Source organism: Anoplopoma fimbria, chromosome 6 (assembly GCF_027596085.1).
Source record: "Anoplopoma fimbria isolate UVic2021 breed Golden Eagle Sablefish chromosome 6, Afim_UVic_2022, whole genome shotgun sequence".
Lineage (NCBI taxonomy): Eukaryota > Metazoa > Chordata > Actinopteri > Perciformes > Anoplopomatidae > Anoplopoma > Anoplopoma fimbria.
The window spans coordinates 24,258,361-24,277,593 of record NC_072454.1 but is presented as its reverse complement, the minus strand read 5'-3'; the positions used below and the strand labels follow the sequence as shown (position 1 = coordinate 24,277,593).

Below are 19,233 nucleotides of genomic sequence, written 5' to 3'. Positions count from 1 at the left end.
ATTTTAAAGCAACAAAAGAAAGGTACTTAAAGCCGCTCTAATCAACAGCAGCAGGCAGCTGTTTTCTGTGGAAAAACACACTGTACACCACCTGTTCAGCACCAAACCTCAGACAGGGGCTTTCTCGTAAACAGAGTGGAACACTTAGCAACTAAAGAGTCCGATATTTCCCTCATGAGTTGGTGGGGACCAAAACAGAACAAAAAATATTGGACTTACATTTGGCAAGTCGGCATGTACATGGCTCTGAATTAATGGCAATTTTCTGGTAAAGTAGACCAGTAGAGTAAAGTAAACAGTTTCCAACACAATATAAGATTATATGTCATTGTTGTGTTTACAGCTTGTTGCAGTCCTCAAGTGTCTGTTTAAACTATATGATCGTATATGTGACCACTACGGATTTCATCCATAGAGCCCAGCCCTATTGCTGCCAGGATGCTCCCTTTCCTCCACCATAATTAGCATGAAACCACTTCCATTTCTCCAGTTAACAGCCCTGCTACCTATGTTTTATGGGACTAATCAGCATGTTTGGAACGTGTCTCCCGCCAATGAAACGGTCGGGCGAAACTACCCATTGTATAACGTGTCACATTATACCGTCCACAGCTTTATCGTAACTTACAGTTGGCCCAGCAGTGGGTGCACAGTGAGAGAGCAGATGCAGGGAGGACAGTTTTATCTGCCCCCCCCCCTTTACCTTCTGGCAGATTGGGGAAGTGGAGGGTTGCCAGGTTAATGTACTTGACCCAATGAAAGCCAAGAGCAGAGCCTATGAAAACCCCCTTCCATGGAGGCCAGGCCTGATTTATGGCCTCCTTGCTGGATGGAGTTCAGCTTTTGGACCGCGGCGGGGGCATCAACAGCAGCAGCTTTAGCCCCCCCCCACACACGGAGCAGCGAAAGCCCCGGCCTCAGACACGCCTCATAGCTCACTGCCGTGCCACCGCTTCATCTACAGTTGGCTCACGTGCAGACGGGGCTCCGTTCCTCCATTTTGGGGAGCGGAGATTTCCAGCACAAGGTTATATAATTTCAAATGGTGACAGACTGTGGCTGTATGGATGGAAAGGAGGGAGCTGACACAAGGAAAATCATTAAAAAGAATGGATGGTCTGTTAATTCACACAGTACGACAAATATTTTGGTGTGTTTTCTGACCTGTTTTCTAACAGCTTGGTGGAAAATGGTAATGTGGGTTAAGTGCCCTACCCTGTGTAACCCCCCATAATGCCATAGTTCACAAAGTGGATATAAGTGCATAGTGTTGCATTGTAAAAACTTCAATTGGCCCAGCCGACTGGAAGCAATCTCTTTTTATTTCATCATCAAACCAGCAGAGTGATTCCTATTTGTGTGCATATACCGCTGCATGCTCTGTATGTGTGTAAGTGGGTGAAGGAGCCGTGTAGGAAGGTTGTACACTGACTAACACGATGGACTGATCTGTGAACAGCCCTGTGTCCGAGGTCCATCATTCTAAAATACACATTATCCTTAGTATTTACATTTAAAAAATGCATTTGATTCTTAACCTTTTTTTTATTCTTCATTGTCAATCACTGGGTACATGTAGGGTTTGACCTTTTGAAAAGGCGTTGATGTTAAAAATGATTCTTTTTTTTTTACTTTTCTTTTTATTAAAAAAACATTCCCGTTAACACTTTTTCCTCTGACGTTCAATCAAAATGATCTTAAAAGCAGTGCCTCTCTGTCACTAAATGGATCATCTTTGAATGTTTGTTTTGTAGCCTCCATAAACAGCAATATGGTTTGGTGCACTTAATCTGGTACAAAATCTGTTAATAAAAATAATAGTTCAAGTTTACATTTTTACTTTTGCTATTGACTCAAATTGCTTCTCACTATTGTATTTCTTTTTTTGACCAAAATGTTATTTCTTATTTAATTAGGCTTCCATAGGGGGTGAATTAAAAACTAAAAATCTTTATTTATTTTTTTACGAGTGATCAACTTTACGAGTTGATCGCAAACATTCTGTCTCTCTCTGTTGTCTAGTCTGTCTTAAAACCTCATGTTGCCCAAAATAAACAAAATAGAGTTATTTAAGTAGGTTAAGGTGAAAATAAAATGTCTTAACAACCAACCACCAGCTCCAAATGATTCACTTAAACTTAAAACAATCTGTCTGAGTTAGATAAGTTATGTTGACCCAACTTGAATATATTAAATGTGAATCATTGCATTTCAAAGTTGAGCCAAGGTTGAAATGTATTCAGAAAGTATTATATTATTCAGCACATTATTGGCAGCAGAGTATGTAATGGCTTGTTTGCACGACTCAAACTCCATGTGCAGCTTTCCCCAGGCTGTGGATGTTAATCTATATGTCTGTAGCAAGGTAAAAGAAAAGGGCAATTTATGCAGACCTGCTCAAATCACACTTGAAATGACTGATGGGCACTTTACCTTGACAAATGAATCACAAATGATGAAACACAAAAAGCACTGTGGGGGTCTGGTATTTACCTGCTAATTCTTGGTCTCTTTTGGCAGCGCAATCCGCATCAGTCGGAAGGGATGGCATATGCTTCTCAACTTCTGTTTCCACACGGCTCTGACCTTTGCTGTGTTTGCCGGCGGCATCAATCGAATCAAATACCCCATCATCTGTCAAGCAGTAAGTGCATTCCCTTTTCATTCATCCCACTCTCAAAGCCTGTCTGAAAATTGATTATGAAGGTCTATTCAGGTGTCGGCGACCAGAGAGTGCCGTGTGTGGACGTATAGTAGGCCGGCTTTATGTGTCTTTCATGCTTCAGCAGCATGTATGCTCCAGTCAGTCTTATAGTAAAGTGTTGACACAATGAGGCCTTATAATTCAGGCTTTCCGGTCATGAATGCATTCACTCTCTGTCTCTCTATTGTCTGTGTCCACTCTTGTTGCCTGGGGTTAGCTGTGGGCATCATAGCCCAAATGTTGTATCATGTTTCCAGACATTTTGGAAAGTGGCAGTATATAAAACATTTTCTGGTCATTAAATTCCACATAAATATGTTTTTGCCATTGAGTTTTAACCTTGCAGTAATCACACTGCTGTTTCTTTAAATGACAGTATCACATTTGTTAAGACATTTTTATTTTGATGGACATTTTGAGGTTAAACAGTCGTCTCACTCATGGACACGTTTTCTCTGTAGGTGCTCAAAAAAGAGACAGTGGTTTTTTCCATCTATTGGATTGATTATCACAAACTTCATGGTCCCCAAAGGATGAACCCCACTGACCTTTCCTCTAGGTCAAGCAGCATGTCAAAGCTATCCTGTTAAATATCTAACATCTACTAGAATCTGATCAGACATTCATAGTTTCCAGAGGATGTATCCCAATGTCCTTTATTGTGCAGTAATCATCAGGTCAAAAACTATATTTCTCAATACATTGGTTTATGACTATATACTTGCAAAAACTAATGACACTCCCATTGGCATCAGTTGTACTTTGTGTTTACTGGCTAAATAGAAAATGCTAATATGCTAACACGCTTAACATAGATGGTGAAGATAGTAAACAATAAACCTACGAAATAGCAGCATGTTTGCATTGTGTCAAAGTGAGCATCCGCTCAGAATAGCATTTAGCAAAGCACAGCTGTGTCTAAGCACTTCTGTTAGAATGGATGTTAACTCCTCTTGTTTAAGATTATCTTGTCTGCATGGTCCTTTGGTTGTCTTTTATTTGGTTGCAGATTAGCACTATATGAATGGAGGGGAAAAAGGTGGTTGTCTGAAGTCTTTCTGGGTCATCATACATACAGTACCATCTACTACTGCCTGAGATGATGGATGTAGGGAAGCCAACCCCATCTTGTGATGCGGCACCTTGTCCCTGCAGTTGGTCTTTCTGACCCTTTGCAATCAGTGTGTGGTCACATGGGTGGTGCCTCCATCTCTGCAGCCCGCAGTTATGAATGAGTGAGCAAGGCTTGTGAGGGGGGGGAGCATGGAGATTTGGGATGTCAGAAAGATTTGGCAAGAAAGATAAATGCTTTCTTGCTTGCTGGCCCCTCATTATTTTTTAGGATGAACCTTAAAGTAAATACAAAATGTATATAACATTGTAAGGGAACTTAGATATCTTGTTATATTGACCTGGGCGGTTATTTGAGTGTATTGTTGATGGAAATCATTCTGCAGTGACAGATAAGAGATGATACATATGTTTGAGGTTGTCGAAATCCATGTTGAGATTAGAGTCAGTGTCAAAAAGGCAGAAAGTGTGAATAACAAAGTAATATGTTACTTTTTTCCCCTACTTTTTCACATGGTTGGAAAGCTTTATGGTCCCGGTGGATTTCCATTCCAGTTGATTGATAGCTGGACCTGTTCAGGTTGTGAGCATGAAACATCACGTGGAGCAGAGCATCCTCCACTGTCAGATCACCTCAGCAGGGGAGCATTTACTGTATGTGGCCGCGGAGAGATTGATGTACACTTCTTTTCCACTTTTAACGCTCCAGTTCTGACTGCCTCCGTCAATGGGCCTCGTTCGCTCCCTTTATCGCGAGCCGCAGCGGTGTTTGGGGACTCAGCTGCCTCTCCTGCTGTCAGAAACACTTTAGGTGGCCCCTTATTCCATAGTGTAAGGACTCCACCTCTACATGCTGAAATGCAGAGCGTCGTATTTCATGCCAGAGCTGCGTTGTAGCCGTTTCCCTGCACAGCTGTAGCTGACACAAAACGGCTGGTGTTTGTCATGAAAATGCAGCTTCTGTCACTCACCAGCTCCCCAACGTTTACATCACGTTAATAACTTTACTATATGTAGTCACTATTTGACTCCTTACTCTGCTTACAGTGATGTTACAAATCTATATACTCAGCTTTGTAACTTAAGGCCTGACCATAAAAAAAAGGAGAAATAAATGAGCTGGGCTGTAAATAAGTGTCAGCTGTAATGACCAAAATAAATATTCTGCTTACCCTCACTCATCACTGCCTGCCATTATGAATCCAAATTTAATATAGTCAGGGTCATATTTCCTCACCACACGCTTTGGAGATCAGAGTTGTCTCCCACATCACTTTTTTTTATGAAAAAAAGATTAATTTTTAGTCACTGCTGTAGCGTCTTTAGCTCCCATAATCTGATGTATTCCAGACGTGTACATATCATCATGCAGTTACTGTCAATATAAATCCTGCATGCTGTATATATATTATATATAGTTGTATATATGAACATACTATACATGATCATCTAGCCCACTTATAGACATAAAAGTATTTATTTCTTTGCACTTTATTTAAGGTTTACAACTTGTAGTTTTAATATGGCGTTGTCGTGGAAACCCACCCACCCACTCTCCGGTTCCCCCTCAGGTAGACACTGATAGCTCTGTCAGCACTTTGACCGTTGATTGCACTGTTAGCGCTGTTAGCACCGTTAGCTGTGAGGCGCCGGCTCAGGTGTCGCCGTGTTGAGAGCTGTTGAGATGCCATAGAAATTCTGCCAATCGTGTTTAAAGCACCTGTTATATGCAGTGGACAAAGAATACATTAATTGAACATCAACCACTCTCTTTGGAAATGTAGACACAGTTTTGGCCAACTTAAATCAAGCACACACCGACCAACAGATATTGTTCCTCAAACTATTACGACCCACAAACTAAGTGATGATTGGCTGTATCTGTCATCTCCCCAAATCATAGTTGACTGGAGTCATCACAAATATTAAAATGATTTACAAGTTAACTGAATAATTAAAAGTGGGACCCAGATTAATGTGTTGTATGTTTTTTATTACACTGCGTCTCTCAACCACCAATCATTTTTGGAGGCAGCCAAAACACAACTTTAACAAATCGTCACCTTTTAAGTTGATGTGGCGAAATTGTTGACAAACTGTTGCTTATTCACACATCCAGCAGTTACAAAAAGAAACATCATAGGTAATCTAGAGTTCTGTTGTGTCCACCTGATGAACGCGGGTCTCTCTCTTTTAGCTCTGTTTTTGGTCTCTACCAGCTCCTGAGGGAAATATCTGTCTCTATAGACAAATGTTCATTATTTTTCATAAATTACATTTTTTATTTGACAGGGACCATACATGGAGGCATTGTTACCTTTGAATACAGTGCAACCGTTGCAATGTATGTAGGACTTCTAGATGTAGCTAATTTGCAGACGGGGTGCCTGGTTAAGCTTTCAACAGCTAGTCGCTAATTGCTGTTAAGTTTTTAAGAGATGTTTTGCTCATAACAGCAGTCTGCTGCGGTTGAAAGCTGGAGAGTGAACCACAACAGTAAAGTTGTAGATTGAACTATTAACTTACTCACATTTATAACTGAGGTTGAAGTCAAATCAGAAAGTGAATAAGTCGTTAACAAAGGGTGATACGTTTCTTCAGTTACATAACCACCTGCAATTAGAATTCTAAGTAAGTCATTGTTAAATGATTTCTTTGATGCAATAATCCATCAATAGTAGTTGTAAATTTGAACGACATACTCTTTTTCAAAAGGTGATTGAAAGATCCATTTAAAAGGGATTTTTTACAACATGGCAACCAAAACGTTGTTCTGTCTAAATGCTAGCTATTATGATTTAATAATACATTAATAAATTATGTTTCAACTATAAATGCAGCCACAAACCCTTCCTAAAGTATGCCTTAGTAGAAAATACAGTCCACTCGTGTGGCACACCTCCCGCAGTGTGAGAGCAGGTGTTGTTGATACCGCCATGTGACTGAGTCGGCCCCTTCTGCCGCTGCTCTTTAACTTATTTAGCATTCAGTCATTTATCAAATTTTATCCCGGGGCCTTTGAATGTTTCTCGCTGCTCCTCCTTTACCCAATCACTGCTAACAGGACAACTCTCTGCAGATTTGGGCTGGAGGCCAGATTGTCTGCTGCTCCGCTGGGAGGGAGGCGGGCCCCCACCAGACACAATTTGGGATAATTACAGGACCGCTTGAGGAGCAGCGCGATCGCACGAGGCACGCGGACACATACGCACATTCAAATGCACTGGTACGCGCGGTGCCTGCTGCAGTTCCTCTCCCCAATAAATTCTCCCCTCCCCCTCCCACACACACACACACACATTGCACCCCCTTTCCCTCCTCCCAGGGGTGCACATAAGTACACGCTCTCCCTCCGACAGAGGGAACTTCAAGGAGCTCTGAAACTAGCTTTGGCAGCTCTCGCCGCACTTCAAGCATGCACTCCCCACCCAGCCCTCCGCCCCTCAGCCCCTCCTCCCTCACCGTCTCCACCTGCATCCCATACTCATCCTCCTGCTCTCTATCTGTATGCCACTCTTCAGTGTTGCACCGCCTCCCCCCCGTGCCACTGCCGCTATGCAGCATCCGATGTCTTTACGGCCTCAAAGTCAAAGTCGTCTCTGATCTCTATTTCTATCTTTTCTTGCAGCGCGGCTCGTTTTGTCGTTGATTTGAGCAACACCCCAGCCGTCACGCCACATACCCTTGTTTGCTCGCATTATGCAGCAGAACAACACACAGTATATCCTCGTTTCCCCTCGCCTCACCTCACCTTACCTCGGACCGTCAAATTTGGATTAGACATCTCAGTTGATTGTTCAGGGAGAGTGTGACCAGCGTCAAATAACCTATTAATTTTTAAAAGAAGTTGGCAAAGGATGTGACCTAGATCTGAGGTTACATCCAACTGTCAGCTTAAAGATGCTTTACAGAGGATTTCCTCATTAGTGTGCCACTGTGAAATTAGTTGTGACGGCGAAAAGGCTGGCAAAAAAAAAAAAAAAAGACATTACAGAATCTGCCTTGATTTGCTTTGTACTTCCATTGGGCCCAATTTGAGTGTTCCTGAGCTCATTTCCCCACATGTGAAATGCTTCCGTTAGACTGGTTACTTATGCATCCCAAACAGTAGGGAGCCAATATAATGAATATGCCCATAGAGGGACTTTTGAATTTCAACTTAAATTGTTTAAACAAGTCATCTGACAGTGGTGTCTTAACAGAAAATATTAAAGAGGTGCATTTTTTACTAAAAAGGTGCACTCTGTTCATAGCAGATCTCTGCCCTCTCCGCTCCAAAAACAAAGAAAAGTTGAATCTCACTCAATTGTCCTTCCCGGCACCCTTACGGTCAAGATGGTGTCCAAGATAACAAAAAAGGATTTATTCATCTTGGATCATGCCTAACTTTAGTAGATCATCTGCAGAAAATCTGCAGATGCTCCGGTTCAAATAAGACCAAACATTTCTATAGATGTCAGTGTTTGAACCACAACAAAGGCCAAAATGTGGCCTGCAAGAGACTAGGTAGGGCTTTGTTTTTAGCCAAGCCGATTGCCAGAAATGGCTTTTGCTTCAGATGCAGTTGTCGTTACTTGTGGAGCCTACCCGCCAGTGGAGAAGTCAGCAGTCAATGACCGTATAAAATAGTCGATAACATTTTTTTTTTCAAAAATTGACAACTCAACCATGATAGGTCCTTTAGTATACAGTTATAAATGAGCATAAATAATGTTGGCAGATTCATCGAGTTGTAAGCCGAGTATGCGTGGACAGACAGAAGGATACACCCATGCACACACACAAGACCTACACATGATCTCCACACAGGCGTACGCCTGGTGGTGATAATGAACTCTAGAAGTACTGATGTACAAAGCTTTGCAGAAAATTATGTCAGTAAAGTCTGCTACACTCATCAATAACTGAATGATGGAGTGAATTACTCACTGTTAAAATAAAGACATGTCCAGAACAAACTATCGGATTGTTTTGTCCTCAAGGCAATCGGACTGTTAGGTTTACAGTTTTACCCAGAGCTCACTATCTGCATTGTTCTGTTTTCTACCATAACTGTCTGGTATTTTCCACTGCTGGTAGTGGTTTTGCTTCCGGTGTCTTACTGTTAAGTGTTGGCGGGTGCTGACATGCTCGCTTTTTACTGTTTTACACTCTTTTTAATCTTTTATGGATGTTTTGTTACAAGTAGTCGCACAACATCTCATATTTTATATTTTATTTTGCTGTGAATCTGATATATAAACATCGGAACCCAACTAACAGCATGTTGGAATTGATTGGATTTTTAAAAAAAATATTAAAAACGCACAATAAAATGTGTAAAGTACAGCAGATTTTTACACACATTGTAATGAGACTTCTCAATAGATAATTTCAAATTCACATTTTTTCACCTTTGTCTTTTTCTTGCTATGTTAAGTCATACATTGCACTTAACAAATACACAAATTACTACATGTTCAACAGCTGAACCAACGCCTCTCAAGAAGACAAAAAATTTGATAAAGGTTCAAGACTAACGGTGTCCCCTTGTTCTGAGGACATTGAAATATCTGACGATGCGACTTTGTGAACAACAAATCTGTGCTGAAATTGGCGTGGGGAGAGCTAGTAAGAGCTAGTTAGCTGTTAGCATCTGTGGGCAGCACAGTCCTGCTTGGCTAACGGCAAACATACAGAGGTTTGCATTGAGTTACATTATGATGCGTTCAAGCTCTTATTCAGTAAAAATTAAAATTAAAAGGTGAATTATAATAGTATCAGGATGTGTTCAAATGTAATCTTGTAAAATGTGTTTTTAGGGAAAACTTGTGGCGAACTCTTCGGGGATTCATTATAAATTAAAAATCCAGCATGCAAATGGTAATGAAGCAGTGTATGTTGAAGTAACATGGGATTTATTGTTTTGTTTATGTTTTTTACCGTGGTATTGAGTTGGGTATCTGGAATTGTTTACCGAATAAACTGTCTGGATTATTTCTTAATCTGAGGCTGTAAATCTTTACATTGACTAATAAAGGCTAACGTACACTGACCCTACAATTCATCAGCTGTTGTACTATGGCGTGTTTGTAGCGCACTTATACCAGAAAGGTGCACAGCAAGCCGGCTGTGGTGGCTCCTCATTACTCTCACATTTCACATTAAATCACATTCTCTGTGATTTGACTTGTATCAAACATGACACCTCTTGTCTTGTCTTGATCTTGTCACATCTGTTGCTCTTTTACTCAAATGACCATGAAGGAACACGTACCGAAAGCACTTCAAAGCTAACTACGGCTAATAAGTTGACTGTATGATGTGTTATAGTCTAGGTGTGGGATTTAAGGCTGTAAACGCCGTGTGTGGACACTGCAGAGACAGAGACACGTTGGAGTGTCCTAATTTCAGCTTGTTTTTTGTTTTGTTTTAGTGACATCTCATGTTCGGAAAAAACAGATTTTCTTTTTGTTTGTCACAATTTCAGGAGTCTGAATCAAACCACTGAATTATAATGCAGTTACATTATAATGCTTCTTGACTACACTCATAAGCACACATAAAGTTTATGGATGCTCTTGACTAGTTATATACTAACTAGTGGTTGACTGATGTGACTTAAAATAAACCCTGACTTCCTATACTCACCAAATACACATCCCAACAATCAACTGTAGTAAGGAGTCATAGTATGCTATGATAGCCCTTGCAGTCTCATTGTATGTGTTAAGTACAGTGAAGTACATTAACACATCTATAATTACGCATGCTTTATCATATTGTTTCATTGTTGGTGGCAAGTAAAGTGTGATGCATTGTCATGCATTTAACAGATTCCATGCTGCATCATAAGTATTTATGGTAACACTTTCTATGAGGTCCATGTCTATTATGCACTTTATCCATACTTGTACTGCATTATAATCCGCCTGTAGCCCTGTTTGATTATATTTATAAACATTCATAGATATTCATAATGATGTATAACAATAATCACAAATTATACAGTCAATTATCATAATTTTCATAATTGCTGGTCACTCAGTGATAAGTATTATAGTGCTTTAAACATCCCATCTTTGTAATACATTAATGTATTTTTATAATGCATTAGAATTGCTGTTATAATTATGTGTATTGTTTATAATGTGATTATAAGACTGTCAGTGGTCATTGTCATACAACGCTTTGTGGGTTCTTGCATGGATTGAGATTTAGACTTAGAGTAATTTATAATCACATTATGATGCATTATGACTGTGATTATTATAATGTTTTATAAAAATGATAATGTTTTATAACTGGGAATTATAATACACTATAATTGAAAAAAATTCAATCATGAGGTATAACGGTATTTGAAGTTAATTATAACATGCGTTTGTTGGGATTATTGTGCTTATAAATACAATAACACAGTGCTATATGCAGATTAAAATGCATTATAGGTATGTTTATAATGCATTAGGAACATTATCATAGAAACTGTTACCGTGATGATTATGCAAGACTAGTCAATACCATCCATAAGATCCTTGAACTTATAATTCATTATAAGTCACATCTATAATGTTTTATGACTATTGACATGGTGCATCAGACATCATTATGCGTGTTAATGAGTGCAGTCATAAATCATTATGAATGCATTATAATTCACTATGAATGCCCCCTTAATGCCTCTGTATGGGTGTGCAGTTGGATTCATTTAGAGCGTCATTGTCAGCCATCCTAAGTGATGAAAGAGGGAGTCTGAGGTGACAGAAGCTTTCAGTTTCCAGCTCCCGTTTTGTTAACTGCATGGTCATTGTGCTGCTCACTGATCCGATCCCTGACTGAAATTATGTATTTACCCAGATTTTATAGCAACAAAGAGACATCAGGAGAAAGCACACATCAGCTATGAATGGTACAATATTTAAAAAGGAACTGTGCTTAGCAGACTGTCCTTATCAACATATCCATGGGATGTTTTATTATAGGTCTGATCTAAACATGCTTACCTTAGCCAAAAAAACACTAAAATGATTTGTTTAGGCAACTAAAAATGATCTTTACTATGGTTTGGAGAAACCCACATTGACTGTAGGTAAGAGACAGGATATGAACCGTGTCAAAGAGAGTCAGAGGCTTGGCTGACCTCCAATCCAAGAGATTTAGCTTCAAAGAGAGAACAGTCATTATTCACACGCCTACAAGAGGATTTGTGTCAAGAAAATGTAAACATAGGTGGTTTTCAGCACAAAAACAAATTACCAATGTGGTAGTTTCTCTGGTGACAGCAGGGTCTGACGTCGTCTTGGATTTCCCAGTTGCAGTCATGGTGGATGATCTGGTTTTTGGGTTTGGCATCATTATTTGGTTGGTCACTGAGATCTGAGATCAATGAGTGTGCTCATCATGGGATATCGTAGAGGAATTCCAGTGACTGTCTTAAGGAGTGTTTTTGCCATAGAAAGGGGTTTGCAGTTACTCAGAATGCCATTTTATTCACCATGGGAGCTAATGGCATTGTGGCAAGTTGCCTCTGATGACTCATCTTGATTAACCTTGCATTGTAGCTGGATTTTTGTGATATCTGAAAGATATCGACGAGATAATCAAAAGATATCATGAAAACAGTCTTCAAGTAATGGGTTTGTGTGCGAACAAATCAACGTCATGTGAGCAGCTACAGGCGTAGTTTAGATCTGTGTGACACGACAACACAGAAAGGCGCATGTTCGTTCAAAACAAAAATGGCAGCTCCTAAAGAGGTTAGCGTAGTAGTAGTGGTAGTAGTGACCAATAACAGTTGAGTGTGCTTTGGTTGAATGCAGGTGAACAGTCCATGTGGGGAGCAAAAGAGGCAGAACACATGCCAAAATGCAATCTGGGAACCCATCTGCTATTGTCTGACCATGATTTAGTTTTTTATTGTTTAACTTACTTACTTTGTGAACTGACTGCTTGTGAAACAATTCAGACAAACACTTCGTCTCCCCCCTCGGTCTCATATCTCAAGTTGCTTATGGGACTGTAAACAATGAGCAGCGCACGAAGAAGGAGGTCTTGGCCCAGATACTTGCTTTCTATACTGGAACCCCCGAAATACAGCCCCTCGCCCCCAGAGGCTTATCCATCGTCAGGCCAACAGCCGATGGGTTCAAAGATTGCTCCCGACTGGCTTCGACATGAGTTTGACTGACAGATGGTACATCCAATCAACTGCCAAGTATTTTTTCTGAAAGTGCTTGACTATTCCAAACAGTTTCCAATGAAGGTTTCTCAGATGGTTCTGTGTAACAAACCATCTGGCACGTCAGGTTACATCTTGAGCGAGGATATCCAAAACCTGACTTCAGTCTAAAACAATAATGAGAACTCATACATGGGTCCCTGAAATCGTACTTATACACTCCTCAGAGGTGCATCTATGGTCTGAATAGTTGGATTAAATGGGTTAATTGCATACTAGTACTGTACATGCTTGACAACAAATGTGCAATGGTGCGGTCTGTATTAGCTATTAAAGGAAATTGCAAGATTGACAGCATGCTTTAATAATGCAATTTTACTTCCTGCATAAGGGGTTAGTTTTAGTTTTTCTATCAGGAAGTTGGAACTTAATCAGCAAATTGTGATCAATGTCAACCCCCCCTCACACACACCTTCACCATCTCTGATAATTTGAGATCTCCTCCTCTCCCCATCATTTCCAGATTGCAAACACACGTCCTCCCCGTCTGCTCTTGGCACTAATGAAGCTCTGAAGCGCGCGTTGACTCCGCAGCAGTGATTGACTTCCCACCCGCTCTTTGCTCTCTATAACCAGCTCAAGGACATTTCCAATTAGCATCTGGACTCTGGTACACTAGCTTCAGTCCCTAGGCCTACCAGGCTGGCGAGGAGACATTTGATTGGGTGTCTCAGGTTGTCACCTCATGAACAGACTGAGGCTCAGTGCATTTTAATTTTCTTCCTCCTTTCTCTCTCTCTCTCTCTCTCTCTCTCTCTCTCTCTTTTTGTAACACTCTGCTCTTTCTATGAGCTGGCAAAGCCTTTAAACAAAGTTAGATCAGCTCCCCCATCCAAACATAATTCATGAATATTAAAACGAGGAAGAGCGGAGGTACGTACCCCCGGTGCATTTCGGAACACAATCACGCCCCAATAGTTGTCAACGTGACTATCATTTATATTCAGATTTGTTATTCGCAGTGCACACCCCCATGTCCTCTAACTCAACTGATAAGGAGCTGCTCGGTATATCCAACAGTATAACCTCACCATAATGCTCTTATCCCAAACAACCTTGATGATTCAGAAGCACTTTTTGAACCTGTCTTTCCATTGTCTTTTAGCGAACGATGAGACAAAGCAGTCAGGTCTCTATGGAGACACCTTTGGAGTGACATTGATGCTGTTTTTAATTTTTTTGAGAAAGGGAGTGACAGCTCCCCTTGAAAATCTTTGCTTTAAGTCACAGGAATATAATCAAGTCTGACATTTTCCAGAGAGACATACTGTACAGTATATGGAAAAAGTTCAGAGAAGTCAAATTAAATAACTTGATGTGCCCTCTTTCACCCTTCGTCAGGTCGGGGTGGTGCTGCACTACTCGTCCCTGTCGACCATGCTGTGGCTCGGGGTGACGGCCAGGAACATTTATAAACAGGTGACCAAGAAGCCTCCGCAGAGCCAAGATGGTGACCCGCCTCCGCCCCCTAAACAGCCCCCCCTGTTGAGGTAAGCACAAATGTTCCAGCAGCCCACCTCAACCCTGACTGCCTCGAGACGGAGAAGTAAACAAACTCCTGTGTATGTGTGCGAGTGTGCTTTTGATCTATCTTGCGCTGTTTGCTGTGTGTGTGTGTGTGTGTGTGTATATCTTCAGAGGCCAAGGACTGGTTAACTGTGCAATTATTTGCTTTCCTATTTCTTTTTTTTCTTTTTTTTGGGTCGTTGCATTACCTGACTGAAACTGTGAGATGTGGGCAGAAGTCTTGTGCGTCACTGGCTGTGCCCGGTTCAGCTTGTATTAATGATTTTGAGCTGTGGTGGAAGTACTCAGATCATTTACTTGAGTAAAAGTGCCAATACAACAATTCTTGGTCAAAAATATTCTGCAGTGTCAATCAATGTGTAAGTAGCATTTCACTATTGTAGCTGCTCGGCTAGGTTTATGCTAACTTATATACAGGTATGTAGTGTTGTACAGTGGTTTTCAACAAAGGGTCGGGCCTCCTCTAAAGAAACATCATAGGGGGGTCACACAATGATCAATTGGGGAGATAAGAAGAAAAATATACAATTCTGCTCCACAAATTTGCATACATTTTCTTTAAAATCATTGGAAAATGTGACCTCCTTGGCTTGTCAAATGTTATTTAAATGAAACCTTCCATTTTTGTACGTGGTCACAAGCCAAAAGCAGTGGGAAACACTTAAAAAGGCAAATTATTTGCATCTTAAATGTTGTGAAGTAGAGGTATGAAGTAACAATAAATACTTTTATTTAAGAAGGGACGATGCACATCAATTAACAGGAGCGGTTGTCATGAAGCAAATGTGACAGAATTAACCTTCCAGGCTAATTTTAATCTTCAGACACTGGCTAGTTTATGGCATTAAAAGAAACATACAAGAGCACATAAGCACAGATAAAAAGCACACTGACAATTAGCAGAACAATGGCATAACCACTACTCCAGATCATGGCAGCATGTATGATAGTCCACAGTAACCACTGGTCTTTAGATTTGGAGTTCCTGTTCTGTGGGTGTAGTGTTCCAGATATGTGATGACCAATAGGGAAAAGGCTGACTGTCCTGTGTTTTGAAATCATTGAGTGGAGGAGGGGCCAGACAAATTTGATCATGTTTACCTAGTTTAAGAAGTTTAAGCCTGATTATTAAGTGTTAGTATTAACTGATTTGAATGTGTCCAGCTGGTAACACAGGAGTTCATGTGTGGGAGAATAGTGGCTTTGATGTACAACTTTGAAGCCTTTGGGTTGTTTTTTTTCTAGATGCTAAACTCGAAATAAATGTGGCTCAAATATTTAGTCATTTGTGTGTTTGTAAGGTCGATTTGTCCTTCTCTCGTCGAATTGTGAAGAACTGTGTGTATTGAGTATTTGTGCGTATGCATATTGATTTATGCTAGTTTATGCATTTTTTTCAGGTGTTTGCTGGCTCATGTTTCCTTTAGACGGCAACGATAGCTTTACACAGATGAGTTATTGCATCGTTTATCTGCAGAGACATCCACGTTTGCATTCTTTCAAGCCTCTGGCTTTGTTCACTCTGTTGTCACATATCTGTTTGGCTCTTCCTATTTATACCGTTGTGGATCTCCTTTTGTTTTTGTTTTTCTCACATTTGCTCATGATAAGAAACTGAATTTTTAACCTGAGTCACTGTCAGCCATAAGTAAGAAGCTTTTACACTTTATAATTCATTTATTGTGAAATGCCAGAGATTAGAGGAGCGAAGTGAATTCCTTTTAATCAGTCAAACTTATGATCTGAGACCTATTTAGCTCAAACTAACTTGTTACAGGTGATATTCAAGTTAACTGCTGCTTAGCAATGAAAACTCTGACAAAGGGAGTTGTGTAAGGCTGACAAGCAGCAGTCAGTTAACTTGATACGAATAAGAACTAATGTATTTAAGTATTTCCCTGTCTTTCCTCACTGAGCTTGTCTGGTCATTCAACTATCTTGTGATTCTCATTAAAGTCAGAAACAGTTTCCCTAAAGCCGTTTAAACAGAGCAACAGTTGGGTCAGAGGGAACTATTGAGGATTGACTTGCAGCTGTTTTAATCTTATTACCCTAAGCATTGCCATCATCAATATCTGTGGCTTTTGATGTTCCTGCCCAAAGTCCCAACCAGGTGTACCTGTACTTGTAATTGTATTAATTGTAAGAAAATACAAATGAGGATATATAAATCGTCATGGTAAGAAACCAACTACGATAACGGCTAACTGCACGTTACACACCTGTCAGCTGGAACTCCTTAAGGCCATGCTATTGCATGAAAGCTAGTTAGCAAGCAAGCAGAGAAGTCAACATAGTTAGCTAGAAGTAATTGATAAACACTGTTTGCTTAAAGTAATAGATGAACACTTTTAGTTCAAAGTAATAGATGAATAGATGAACCCTGCTTTTTTGCTTCTCTTGTTTCATGTCACATCTTGGTAATAGACCCTCATAGCAAGTGCTCTGGAAGTCAGGCGAGGTAGTATTAAGAGCAACAAAGTCTGCTTAAGGAGGGGGGTTTGGGTGAATGAATGGGTCAAACAAATACATGACTTTCACCCAGCAGACCAGCATTCCGGTCCTGCGTCAAACCAAAGGTCAACCGTTGACTTATTTACGTTGAATATTTAACTTATGTACAAGTTTACGTAACAACCGTCTAATAATCGGTTATCGGTTAACCGTCTAATCTAAACCATGATCTTTTTCTAAAATTAACCAGGTAGTTTTGTTGCAAAAACATAACCAAGTACTTTTGTTTGAATTCACAACATTAAGGACGTGTTTAAAACTACTTGCGTGTGTCTGTATGTGACAAGTTCGAAATGGGAAGGGAGACACACAAAAAGCTTAAAAGACTAAGATTACATGTGAAATTGACTTAAAATAGGCTTGTTATTTATAGGCCTTACCATGAGGTCAGGCTAGGGGTAGTAAGAATGCAAAATTGACCACCTAAACATCCATAATTCAATTGTTGTATATTGATCTATACATTTTCATCTACTATGAAATCAACTGAAAAGACCAGCTTTGGAACAGTGGAACAGTGAGTTGCTCATCTGACAGGGACATGAGGGTAACGTTACATCAAGACTAAAAAATGTTAGGAACCACTGCTCTAGCCTGACAATGAAATGTTTTTTTTATACTATTAAAACATTTTGAAACCTCAGATTCTGCAGTTTTCCCATAGGTATAGATACACATTCTGGCAGACATTTGTTAGAGGAAAATGTCTGGAATAGCTGTACTGGGTGTTCAGAAAATGTTTTGGCTCAGTTATTCTGTTTGAGGCTTCCTACTACCCTGTAAGGCGAAAAGAACGGAGGGCAGATGAATGTCAGGAGGAGGAGGAGGACGAAGGAGTGAACGCCTTAAAACAGGCTGTTACTATGGCTTCACCCCTGTGATATAACTAATTACCTCAATCACCCAGGAGGCTGCTGAGCCTTATCACAAATCTAAATGCATTTAGCCCTTTGACCCATTAAATTCCTATTCGCTTAGACACACACATAAGGTAAAAGGGTGTTTTTTTTCACTCATTCTCCATTTCATTCCCTTTCTGCTAACTCGCAACATTCGCCGTGTTTAAGAGGATCAGTTTGTGGACACATGCGGTGCTCTTCCTCTGTGGTGAGAAGGTGCTGCGTGAGCTCTTCTGCACATTGCTGCTGAGCTGAACTCCAAGACGCTTCGATGAGAAAAATCCTTTTAAGGGAAGGTTTAGGAGTGGAGATACGGAGGCAAACAGAGAGCACACCCTAACAAATGCCTGTTTGTCATCTAATGGTATTCGTTTTTTAGAGTGTCGTTTCCTTAAAGATGTTGGAAAATATTATATGCCGTTTCAGTCGATTGAATTTCCTTGAACTTTATGAATTTTTTTGCAGACGATACAGCGAATGACCCCACACGAGTAAATGATTTAGACATGTGGAGCTGCACTGGATGTGAACCCTACTTGAATAACATATTATTTGATTTCTATTGAGTGTTTTAGAGTCTCTTTGGGACACATATAGCACTCAGATGGACCTTTATCACCCATACACCTGGAACTAATATCTATAAAAATCTATAAAAGCGCAGTATCTTATGTCTGACATTATTAAAACTGGAATCTGCTCAATAATGTATTTTTGAAGACTGGCTGAAAGTCACTGAGGATAAGGACCCCGCTAGATAAAGATCCCCCTCAACGCTACAAGCAGCACTTTGCTCGCAAAGCAGATCCTCAGACACCTGCGTGATTGGGGGGTTTTAGTGTGGAACGTTCTCGAGGCACTCCCATCATGCACCGCTTGTGAATGAGATAATTCGTCTGGGGCCAGGCGTTGCGGGGGGGATCGTGTAGCGCGGCAGTCGAGTTGATCCACAGTGATTGACTGTAATGCTCCCCGTCAGACAGGCTCATGCAATGAGACTTAACAGCTGGAGACAAATCAATTTCTCCTCTGAGCATCCCCCCCCCACCACCTCTCTCCTCCCTCCCCTCCCAGCAACCAACCTCTTCCTCCTCATCTACCTCTCTGCCTGTCCCTCCAATTCTGACAGCGTCTGACGGCGTATCCAGCTCACCGTCACACTGACCTTTGTCAGGAAACCTGCTACACTGTGTTGGATCACACACATTAAAGGCCTCTGTTCATGCTTTTAGCTGACAGTCATCTGGTGAGATGGGCCCAGATCATTGCTCTAAAGCAACACTTGCCTCCTAGTAGAG

The 19,233-nt window shown here is 40.6% G+C and overlaps 1 protein-coding gene across 1 annotated transcript in view; it reads left to right on the top strand.

The window, feature by feature from the left end:
* The window catches only part of LOC129092609 (adhesion G protein-coupled receptor A3), a 163,413-nt gene that overhangs the window by 134,417 nt on the left and 9,763 nt on the right, over positions 1-19,233 (top strand). Inside the window, exons 16-17 of the mRNA XM_054600615.1 lie at positions 2,521-2,644; positions 14,337-14,485. Coding sequence (XP_054456590.1) covers positions 2,521-2,644; positions 14,337-14,485 — 273 coding nt within the window. The remainder of the gene's footprint in view (positions 1-2,520; positions 2,645-14,336; positions 14,486-19,233) is intronic.